The sequence below is a fragment of the Phalacrocorax carbo genome, chromosome 4 (genome assembly GCF_963921805.1).
Source record: "Phalacrocorax carbo chromosome 4, bPhaCar2.1, whole genome shotgun sequence".
Classification (NCBI taxonomy): Eukaryota; Metazoa; Chordata; class Aves; order Suliformes; family Phalacrocoracidae; genus Phalacrocorax; species Phalacrocorax carbo.
The window spans coordinates 81330271-81342042 of NC_087516.1; the positions used below are offsets into that span (position 1 = coordinate 81330271).

Consider the following 11772-nt stretch of genomic DNA (forward strand, 5'->3'; position numbering starts at 1 on the left):
GGCAGCGGCGGCGGCGGCGGCGGCTGAAGGGCAACGGCGGCGATGGGCGCTGTGGGGTGAGTGACCGGACGAGGGGCAGTGCTGGGGGGGAGCGGCGGGGCAGGAGGGGTGTGTGTGTGCAGCGGTGGGGCAGGGGATGCGGTGCTGGGGGGCACTGGGGGCACGGGGGGGCAGTACTGGGGGGCAGGGGGGCAGTGCTGGTAAGACTAGGAGGGCAGGAGGGCAGTACTGGGGGCACCGGGGCAGGAGATGCAGTGATGAGGGCACTGGGGCGGCAGGAGGGCAGTACTGGGGGCAGGAGATGCAGTGATGGGGGGCAGTGCTGCGGGCACTGGGGGGCAGTACTGGGGGCACTGGGGCGGGAGCCGCAGTGATGGGGGCACTGGGGCGGCAGGAGGGCACTACTGGGGGCACTGGAGCAGGAGATGCAGTGCTGGGGCACTGGGGGGCAGGAGGGCAGTACTGGGGCACTGTGGGGCAGTGGGAGAGCAGGGGGGCAGTACTGGGGGGGAAGGAAGTGGAGCTCTGGGGACACTGGGGCAGGAGAATTGGGGCACTGGAAGAGCAGTACTGGGGCTCTGGGGTTACCGGGGAGTCGTACTGGAGCACCGGGGGGCAGGGAGGCAGTGCTGGGAAGGACCCCAGTGCCCCCCCAGTGCCCTGGGGAGGAAGGGCAGAGGCGGCTGAGAGAGGGGAAATGCAGCGGCGTGGGGGAGGACCTTGCAGCGGGGAGCTGGAGCCCTGGGGGGGGCTGGGTGACCACCCCGACGGGGGCACCCCAACCCACCCTCCCGGGGCTCCCACACCCTGCCACAGAGGAGCGGATGCTGGGGCAGCTGGAGGGCTCTGTAGTGCCAGGGGGACGGGGCTGGGGTGCAGGCTGTGATGCTTGGGCCAGGGGGGCTTGGGGAGGTGTGCAGGGCAGGGAGGGCTGCCGGGGTGGAGGGGACAGATGGCGAGGGCACCGGGGTTGGTGTGCTGCTGGAAGGAGGGCTCCCTTGTCTGGGAGGACATCAGCCGGCCGGCGGGAGCCGGAGCAGGGGAGGGGAAGAGCACCCGGGATCCTTTTGCTGCGATGCTGCGTGCCGTGGCGGCGGAGAGGGATGCAGGCGTCTTTGTAGGGAGAGCAGCGCCGAACAGAGATGCTGCCGAGAAGCCGAGCAGGCCCCTGATGCTGATGTTGTCATCCGTGTCTCTGTTATGTATTATTTCCAGCTGATTGGTAAAGATGGAAAGAGGGAGAGGAGGAGGAGGAGGAGGAGGAGGAAGGAACCTGGGAGGCTCTGGCCTGCACAGGAGCATTTATTCCCAGTCCCAGCAGCAGTACCATTACCCGGCCTCCTCCCAGGGGGGCTGCATGGAGATCCAGGAGCTGGCCTCCAAGAGGGTGGACATCCAGAAAAAGCGATTTTATCTGGATGTGAAGCAGAGCTCCCGAGGCCGCTTCCTGAAGATCGCTGAGGTCTGGATAGGAAGAGGCAGGCAGGACAATATCAGAAAAAGCAAGCTGACCCTCTCCTTGTCCGTGGCTGCCGAGCTGAAGGACTGCCTGGGAGACTTCATCGAGCACTACGCCCACCTGGGCCTGAAAAGCGGCCACGGACACCGGCACGAGCACAGCAATGGCAAAGAGCAGCATCCCCGGAGGCGACAGCAGCACCCGCCGCCTTCGCCTCCGGTGTCTGTCGGCTCCGAAGAGCACCCTCACAGCGTCCTCAAAACGGAGTACATCGAGAGGGACAACAGAAAGTATTACCTGGACCTGAAGGAGAATCAGCGGGGGCGCTTCTTGCGGATTAGGCAAACCATGAGTAGGGGACCTGGCATCATGGGTTATTTTGGCCACAGCTTGGGACAGGAGCAGACAATCGTCCTTCCGGCACAAGGGATGATTGAGTTCAGGGATGCTTTGGTCCAGCTGATTGAAGAATACGGCGAAGGGGACATTGAGGATCGCCAGGGGGGAGGCGACGAGCCCCCGGAGCTCCCCGAAGGCACCTCCTTCCGAGTGGACAACAAGCGCTTCTACTTTGACGTGGGATCCAACAGGTATGGCATTTTCCTGAAGGTAAGTGAGGTGAGGCCGCCCTACCGTAACACCATCACGGTTCCGTACAAAGCATGGACACGGTTTGGGGAAAATTTTATCAAGTACGAAGAAGAGATGAGGAGAATTTACAACAGCCATAAAGAAAAAAGAATGGATGCCAGAGGGGACAGTGGTGAAGAGCAAGAGGGTCTTGAATAGAGTGCATTGGACTGGCCGTCTGGCAAAATAAACAAAACAAGCAGAAATTGGTGAGAGGGACTGACCTATAGTAATTTCAAGTCGCCCCATTTTTTTGTAAAGTCCTTTTCTGGTAGTTCTTGCTAACTCCAGTCTGTAATGTTATAGGAGTCTGGTTATCACGTTCAATTACGCCCAAAACATCTCCGTATGTCTTATGAAAGTACCAACCTCCTGAGTCCGTATGAGTCAGCTGCTTCGAGTGTTGAAGACTATGGAAGTACACGTATCAGCACAAAAAAAATCCGGCACTCTGACCTTTAAATAGTCTAGATAAGGCTTGTGTTGCACTTCAATGTGATACAAAAAAAACCCCACCCAAACCTTATGCTGAAATGTATCGGTTTCTGCTTATGACGGGTTTTCCAGGACTCAATTCTGCCCGTACTCGGTCAAAAGGCCGAGCAGCATAGCTGTAGGGCATTTATGACAAAAATCGACTTCATGTGAATTGCTGGTATGTGTATGCGGAGAGGCAGAGGTTTTAAAATTAGCATCTGCTGGTTATTGAGTTTGAAACGATATTCTGTGTGGGTAAAACCTCGATAACCGGTCAGACCTTTATAACGTGCTGGTGAAGAGCGGAAAATTTGATATTCATTTCGTAGTTTTGTGCTGACCGAATAATCCGAGTATCCCGGGATAGCAACGCTCTACTCAAGTGCTAAGCCTTCTGAATTAATGGCAACGAATAATAACCCACTCCTCATCTATGTGTTCTCCCCGTGCGATGCTGGTGATTTTTTTTTTAATTTTCAATGCATTTGTCCAAAATTTCAGAAGGTATTTTTGTATTAGGGGTGTTATGGGTTCCAGCAGGCGGATCCGGAGTGGGTAGTCGGAGGCGGAGGGAACGCCGCGACCGAGGCTCCCGGCTTCTCTCCCAAATGTAGGATTAATGCGGTCGTTTTTACCCGTGTGAGGAAAACACCCAGGCGTTTTTCTCCTCCTACCGCGAGAAAGACCTTTGGGGGGTTTGGTGCACCGTTGGATTTGTATAAAAAGGCATCTCTCTCATGCTTAACCCGTGGCACGTTTCGGAAGCCGTGGTTTTCGCCATGTCCGGTTTTCTGTCGTGTTGATTTTACAGGTGTTGTTGTTAGGAGGTAATGTCTGTGCTCTGCCATCGCCCCCTTCCCACCCGCTCAGAGCTGGGGCTGTCATCAAGCAGTTCGATTTCTGATCATCCACCACCACGTTTCAGTGTCGTCCCGCTAAAGTCCCTGTAACATAAACTTTACATCTCACAATAGAAACTCTCTGCCCGGAGGGAAAATGTGTACAATTAGCTGTTTAGGAGGTTGACGAAAGATTTTGAAAATTCTTTGTCGTGTCTTAAAATGTGAATACTTCTAATGTAAGGGGCTTTTTCAGCCTTGGGGATACCAGCTCCTTCCCCTCTGAAACCGGTGGGAGTTTGGTTGAGCTCCAGGTACTTCCAATAACGTGTTGCCCACCTTTAAGATTGTCTTTAAGTAGGCATTACTGTGTCTAATCAGATATTTATAATAGTTGAATCCGTTTTTTTACAGAGTGGCCTAGTATGCATGTGGACCAGCTATTCTTCCATGCAACCATTACATGTTTTGGGTTTTTTTCAATCTGCTGAGAAACAAATTTATCTCCACCCAGAGCGTTCATCGCCTTTAGTCTGGACCCACCTGCACGCTGCACGGCCACGCTCAATCCGAACGCTATTACCTGTTAATGTCATTAACCATAACAAGAAAAGTTGGGGAAGCAGGGGTGGGAACCAAGAGGGTAATCTGGACTTTAGTTTGGGTACTAAAAGTAGTCAATCTGTTTCAATGTTTAAAAAAAAAAAAAAGAAAAAAAGAAAAAAAGAAAAAAAAATAAAAGCTTGCACCAAAGTCACCAAAGAACCTTTAGGAAAATGTTACGGTTGTGACAAGAAGTAAGGAAGTTAATTTCACTGTTTTAGGTGATTCCCCCTTTAGGTAAAACCACGCATAGCAGTTACAGCAACCAAGCCTTTGGCTTCGTGTCAAAAACGCCCCATCCGTTTCTGCGTATATTGCTCTTTCAGGTACTTTTTCAACTCTCGGAGAGATTTTCTCGCTTCACCACTTGAACAGCTAGCGGACCGTGATGAATCAGCCGGGGGTTAAACGGGGTACTGGTTCATCGTTGCTCTTAGGGCTTTGGTCCCCATGGTTTTAACAGGTCAAATGAAAAACAAACAAACAAACAAAACAAAACCGACATTAAAATAACTCTGTATTCTATTATTGGTGTGAAACCAGAATTTAGTGAATGAGTCCTTGATGCGTACGTTAGCGTATCGCTGACTGCTGCTGCCCGTCACAGTGCCTGGCTTAAAAAAAATTGACTTCTATTCCAACAAACCGGAATTATGAATGTACAAACTTTTTACGCTCTCCTTCCTCTTTCTACGTGGCATTCCTCCCCTATGAGCTTGACATCTCCCCCTCCCAGCCTACCTTTGCCTCAAGGGATTGTAAAAGCTCCTACGCCGGAACTAGCCCGCGTGACCGCGTGTGTTGTAAGCGATCATGCCTTCCCTGTGTTCCTGTAGCACTGGTGAGGAAAATACTTGCGACAGGCAAAGCGATTGGAAAGGGATGTTTTCTTTACCGTTTTAAAAGGAAAAAAAGTTGCGAAATGGCTTTCCTTATTGCAGCCCATTTATTTTTGAAAAACCCTTTATCTTTTGTTAATGAATTGGCCTTCCGACGGCATTAGTTTATTGTATCATCGAGGAATCCAGCGTCTGCTGGCTACCAGGTCGGGCTTGGTTCTGGCACGCAGGTATCCCACAGGATCCACTAATGCATTTACTCCCCTGGCACGGGACGCACCTTAGTATCCGCAACTGAATCGGGATATTCACGTTCATAGCCCATCACCCGTGGGTAAACCACTGGCCACGGGATTCCACCGCCGTGGAAAGCACCCATGTTTGCAGATCTTGTCGTCTGAGGGTAGTACAGCCTCACTCGAAATGTAGCAATGCAAGACTTTTAATGGTGAGATTTGGAAACGGGTTCCTTGTTATTTTTGGCAGCGCGTCTTCAGCCTCCAAGAGCGGCGATAACGTGGGCTGCTCGCGCGCGGAAGGGCCCATCGAGATGCTCGGGAACACCGAATCCCTAATGCGTTTTAAATGTTCGTTCCTGATGCCCTGAAACTGCCATGTCCCTTAAACTTGAGAAAACACAAGCTTATTTGCACTAGAAAGAACGGCCAAAAACAATCCTAAGGAGGACAGGGTGAAGAGCACCAGTCTGAACCTCTTTTTCTCATGAGAGATTTTCCTATTCAAGCCCTCACCTCTGTTTCAAAACTGTATGGTCCCGGCAGAAAGTCTGTCAGTTCAATAATTAAACCGTAATGCACTTTATATTGTGTAAATAATACTAGGAGCACATTTCTGCTCCCGCTCTGGTAAGGGGATGCTTCGGTAACGTAGTCTAATGCTGAAAGAAGCCGTCTCCTGCATGCACGTGTCTGTTAGAGACCTATCGTACTTGCTTGGTCCAGCTCCGCTCGTATGTTAAAGGACAGACGCTATATTGAGGATCCTCTCAAACCACCAAGAGTGGGATGATTTTATTTGGTTTTAAGTTGTGATTTGCAGAGCTGCTGAGCATCCTCAGCTCCGCCATCGCTGCGGCTCCTCACCCCTTCTGCAAATCGGGCCCCTGATGTTGTTGCTGAGGCTTAAAACCAAGCTTTTCACGTGTAGTCTTGACAAAGCCGAGTCCAGCAGCTCCCTCGTACTTGGCTTTCCCCGCTGCTGGCGCAGAAGCTGGGGCGGTCCTTAAAAAGCTTATCCTGGGTGGAGGGGGCTCCGGGGGCTTCCCCTGCCTTGCAGCCAGTGGGGGGGTTGTGTTGAGTCCAGCCCATCGAGCCAGCTTTCTTGGTAAAGTACGGAGGCAGGGGCGTGCTAACGAAGGGTCGGGAGGCGTTTTGCGCTGCTGTGGTGAGGGTGACCCGCCGGGCGCTCCGGGAGGGATGGCAAAACCCGCCGGCACGGGTTCGTCATGTCAAGTGTGGATGACGGACTCTACCCAGCAAGAAGCTGCAGCGGTTGTTGGTAACCTACTCGTCGTCATAAGTGTCTCTTATCTGTATCCGATATACACAAATTCATATTCACATATAGCCATTAATATATTTGTGTGAGTATATTGTAGCCTGTACTAGCTCGTAGCAAAATAATCTTATTTATCTGAAGCACGCGGTCTAAAGAGCGGGCAGTTTTCTCCTACTACTGGTCTGGATAAACGCGTTATTTCTCTGAAAGCTGGTTATGTACTGCTTGTCACGGCCCTTGTAAGGTTTCCGCTTTTAAGCACTCTCATCCCTTAAGTTTTCGGCAAGGCTGCAAGTGAAAACATAGTCAAGAGAAGGCAAAACTCCTTGGAGGCGTCGTTGAGGTGAGGTGAGAGCTGTGCAGAAGAGGCAGCTGCAGGTACTGCCGGCCACATCGTGTTTCAGTGCCATTTTACAACCCCTGGCTCTGCAAATCTCTACTACCATGTTCATAAAATCCCAAGTAGAAGTATTAAAAACCCGTCCTTTATTTAAAAAGCAAAAAAAAGGCAAGCAATTAGCAAAATCAATGTCAGCACACTCTTTTTCTGCTGAAGATGTCGTGTTCTAATGAGAGCATAATTCTTTTTCCCTGTGGCCTATTGAAGTGACCCAAACTTATAGGGAAGGGTAAGCTCACAGGGAAGGGAGTTGGTAGTGGTTAGGAAGCCTACTGCTCGCTTGACTTGCGGCCCTTTTACCCAAGCGTAGTAATTTTTATAGCAGAAAAAGGTTTATTATTGTGTATTTTTATTGGGCAGATTTTGCACCAGGTTGAAAATTAATTAATAAGCGGTTTTAGGTCCATGGCATTCCTACTTTTGCTGTATGTGCAGTAGATATATACAATTTATAAAATAATTCATAAAGAAAAGTATACCTTCCATTTAATTTTCTATGCTGCTTCCTCCAAAATTAGAATGCCCTTTATTTTTAATTACTTAACATGTTGTGATGTCTAAAATTCACCTTTCCCTTCCTACCCTTTCATTCCTTTCAAGTAAAGGTTGTATTCGAAATAAAGAGTTTATCCAACTAAGAGTGGAAATAAAGGCTACACTTAATGTATCAGAAGCTACTTGCATAAACCCGAGCGAGGCTGTCGTCCCGCAGCCTTTGCCGAAACGAAACGTCCCTCCGGCTTTGATCCCGCCGGCGTGAGCGCTGGCATTGGGGAGCAAAGCTTGTCCAGCATATCCGAGGTTTCCCAAAGGACCACGCGAGCGTGATGCTCTCAGATAGACGCCTGGCAGGTTGGGACCGTGGACCTTGACCCCTTGGATGTGCGTGTTGGCGGTGGCTTGAGGTAGCACCAGGTTTAAGCTATCCTCCTCGTACCTGCGGATGATGCCGTATACACAAGTTGTTTCCTGGCTGTAGGGCATACTCCCCGTCGGGCAGTGGGTATGTCATCTTTACATTATTAATGCTAGCGTGGTGATGTCTTCTGTTGAGCCCTTTTCCATCTGGAGTCATTAAAATTTCATTGCGTAGATGCAAAAACAGGCAAATTTGAGCATCTGGAGAAACAAGATTCACCCGTTAGGCTTCTTTCTTGTCTGTAGAAGTGATACCTGTGGTTCGTGTGAAGGGTCTTGGCTGCCCTCAGTGTCCTACACGCTTGGCCCGTCGGTGCTGTGAAATCATGGCTGCGGACATTTTGGGGTGATCCGGTCTTGCCTAAAAATGGCTGACTTCCGTCATGACCACAGGAAAAAAGCCCCGACCAGGGGACGAGGTGCTTCTGGACTCGGGTGTTTTGGGAAAAACAAAACCCAGGTCTTTTGCCACTCTGTTTCTCCAATATCTGTAGAAGCTTTCATGGGCTGACACCAGTTTTTCTTCCTACTATTTTGTCACGCCCATGTTCGGTTCCCCACCTCTACTTCCATCAAGGCAAGAGTATTTTAAAGCATTGAGGTAAAATAAAATATCAAGAATTCCTGATAGATGGTGTAGATTAAGAATTGTTTTTCCAGGAATGTCAAAGCATAAATTGAGGTTTTCGAAGCCAGCGTCATTTTGGTGTTCCTGTGATGGATGTAATTAGATCGTTCCTTCCACACGCGGAAACGTCATGCGTAACGTGAACCCGCAGCCTCGGGGCTCTCTTGTGTACAATAACTTCTAGAAGGGCGTACGCTGGATGTACCTTCTGGCCTTTTCATGCTTGTTGGATGTGTTTTGTGTTTGTACTGTATCCAGAGGTACTGGCCTAGCCTTGAGGTCCCTGGCTGCCACCCCAATAAAACCATCATTAACGATTTGCTAATTCATCTTCCTAATTGATAGGCTACCTCAAAACGCTTGGAGTGGCATGTGGAAATTGCTAGCTCTGTACAGAGTAGGCACCGTGCATAAAAAAAAAAGATACGCTCCATCTTTTAGGTGTTTCAGACCTATCCTACGTACTAGTCAACAGAGAAGGATAACGGCTCCTGCCTCGGAGTGGTTGGCTGGAAATGCAGCTGGACAGATGGGTTTCTTAACCGCGGTGGGGGAGGTCCATCCCGCAGGCAGAAGTTTGCGTCTAGCTGTTTCTTCATCTTGATCATTTGCCTCGCCAAGATTAATTGGAGGAAAAGACCGCCCTTTGTGTCGGCTGCTGGAAGACAGCTGTCTAAGCTCAGGCTCTCTGCCCAGCCCCACGAAGCACAGTGCTGATAAAACATCTGTGAATTTATATGCGTGACACACTAATGAACATAGAGAGAAGGGAGAGAGGAATATTAAATATATATATATATGCATATACATATTAAAATTAGTAATTTTTCCCTGTTTTTAATAGGTCCTTCCCTTTCAAGATGTTAAAACGTTAGCTGTCGTCTTTTCTGTTTTCCTTATCAGAGACGTTCAACGTGCAATATGAGCAGGGAAATAGATTTCACAAGCAATATCAACATACTGTACTATTAACGTTAAATCTTTACACTACAAATAGCGTGCAATAGAATCTGCATTTCAAAACAGCAGAGTGTATGTGGGATAAAAGAGACGGGTTAACCTCAGGCTCTTACAAGTATTCCCATCTGGTCGTTGTTCTGAGCACGTTGTTGGCACGATGCGGCGGGAGAGGGGGAGTAAGAGCAGAGATAAGCGCTTCCCACCGAGGCAGAGGAACGAGAAGGCAAGAGGGGGCGGAGGGAAGCGAGGACAAGATTCGTGCTCCAGGGAATCGCAGAGCATGACGATGGTTTTATCTGCGGTAGGAGGAATAGGTGGCACCGTCAGTGCTGGAGTCCCGCAGAGCCGGGGAAGGAGGCAGAGAGCCTGGATCCTAACGCTCCTCTCGGGGACCAGGGTGGGTCTCTTTGGCTGGGTCTCCTTCCTTTTTGGGACACATCTGCGCGGCAGTAACACGCTCTGCAAGCGTCAGGTCTTGCTGACAAACCCATCGGGGCCAAGCAGGTCCAACAGATGGAGTTACTGCTTTTGCATCTTGCTTTTTAAGACTCGACTGGCTTGGCTTGATTGCCGGGAGGCTTGCTTGGGAATACCTGCAGAAGGTTAGGGGAGCACACAAGGGTTAGTGGCCTGTAAGGCTTCCTCATGCCCTCCCAATTTATGGTGTGCTTTTCACCAGATCCTTGCTCCTCAAACTTCTCTGGCTGCCTCCTGCTCCGGGAACTCGCTGAGGCTGTGTGATGGAGGGTTATGTTATCGATGGGGCAGCTGCTGTTTTCCATTGCGGAAGGGCGTTGGTGAAGGCTGGAGGGCACTGGGGGGAAAGAAAGCGGCTTTCAAGAAACAAACTCCGTGCCTGTCTTTGCAAAGGGGTTTGTGTCATTTTTAACAAGACTCTCTGCAGATGATCACCGCCTCTGTCGCCTTGGTTTTCCTGGGCACCGGCGTTGGCACTCTGAGGTCTGATGTACAGAAGCGGTTCGTGTTAACAGCTGTTGAAAGCTGTGCTTTGAACGAGTGAAGTGCCGTAATAACTGGAGGGCTCTGAAAAAGCTGTCAGTATCTCAAGCTGGGCCTCCTGATAATGGAGTCTGAACCACTTTGGCTTTATTCTGCCTGTGCCTATGTTCCCCACCGATAAGACAGGGTGAATGATACCTGCCTACCTCAAAGGGGTGTGGTAAAGATGAGCGCATTTGGCGTTACAGTTTTTGTGACGATCTGGTACGGATCAATACTGATGATGTCTGAAAGCAAAACAAGAAATTTGGTGTGAAACGTGCTGAGTAGATACGCACACAGTGCTTGAAAGGTATGCGTAGGTAAGGCTTGGATTGCGTACAGAATGATGAATGAAAAAGAAGCCAATATGCTAGAGGAGGAGGGAAAGTTTTAAGAGATTGTGTAATTAAGCTCTCTATGCATACGTCCAAAGCAGTCGGAATTAGGGTTGCTCAAATAATCCTTAGTTCTGGCACTTCCTGACCTTCGATTGCTCTGTTTTCCAACTTTTTTTGTCTCCGCTGTTTAGTATGAAGCTGTTTCGGCGTACTGTTCAATAACACCGGGTTGTTCAATAGATTTGGGGTTTCGGTCCCAAATGGAGTCTCGCAAGCCTTTTAAGAACTCCTCCACCTCCAACTTCCCTTCCAAGAAGGAGGAAAGACCAAAGAAGTCTAAGGGCAAGGAGGACGAGAGGACATGGTATAAGATTTATTACAGTAGGGCTGGAAGGGACCTCTGGAGAACATCAGGTGTGGTCCCCTGTTCCAAGGTGGGACTAGCTAAACCTGGCCTGTTCCCCATACTGGTTTTCACCTGGGCTGGTGCTCAGTAATGTGCAGAAAGTTATAAAGGAGTAACCAACTTATCTGACTCTAAACTTAAATTTGCAAGTACGAGGGGCCCTCTAATGGTACGTTTCAGGGTCCACACAGCAAAAAGCATCTACATTTTCCCCAAGTTGAACAACCTGGAAAAAATCTGCTCTTTTAAATCTCCAGTGATCGATATTCCCAGTCTTCTTCCCCAAGCTGTTTCAGTGGTTCACCCTGCTTGCTCTCAGATACTTTTCCTGCAGTCCAGCCCGTGCGTCCCTTGCTTCCATCTCATTCTACCGCTTTTTGCCTTACAGGCCATGCTCTCAAGAGGAGTTATGGAAACAGTCTGTTCCCTTCCTTGCTGCAGCTCTTTTACATAATTAAAGACTGTTGTCAGGTCTCTTCTGTATCCTTTTCTAAGCAAATACTAAACCTTCCACCAAGGGTAGTTTTTAGCCCTCGTCATGATTTGTTGCTTTCTGATGAGTCTGTCTTTTTCTTGAATCCAGAATTACAGAATCCAAAATCGGGATAGGTATTTTCGCTGCGATCTTACCAGCTTCAAGTGGAAGGATTGCAAACGATACAAGGTTTTGTGCTTGCAGGACACTGGGGTTTTTTTTTTTGCAACAGCGTACTTACTGCCTCCAGACCAGTTTGTAACTCTGCCTCCTCCCAGGT

The 11772-nt window shown here is 49.5% G+C and overlaps 1 protein-coding gene across 4 annotated transcripts in view; it reads left to right on the plus strand.

Annotated features, from left to right (window-relative positions):
• The first annotated feature begins 1032 nt into the window (after positions 1-1032).
• The window catches only part of PURG (purine rich element binding protein G), a 30978-nt gene continuing 20238 nt past the window's right edge, over positions 1033-11772 (plus strand). For 3 of the 4 annotated variants that reach the window (XR_010372828.1, XM_064450654.1, XM_064450656.1), the window contains exon 1: positions 1033-2049. Coding sequence is in view for 3 of the 4 variants with exons in the window: in XM_064450654.1 (XP_064306724.1) it covers positions 1229-2049 (821 nt within the window). In the remaining variant the exon portion in view is untranslated. Of the gene's footprint in view, positions 7851-11772 lie in introns of those variants that run through there. The other variant, XM_064450655.1, reaches the window with a different exon arrangement.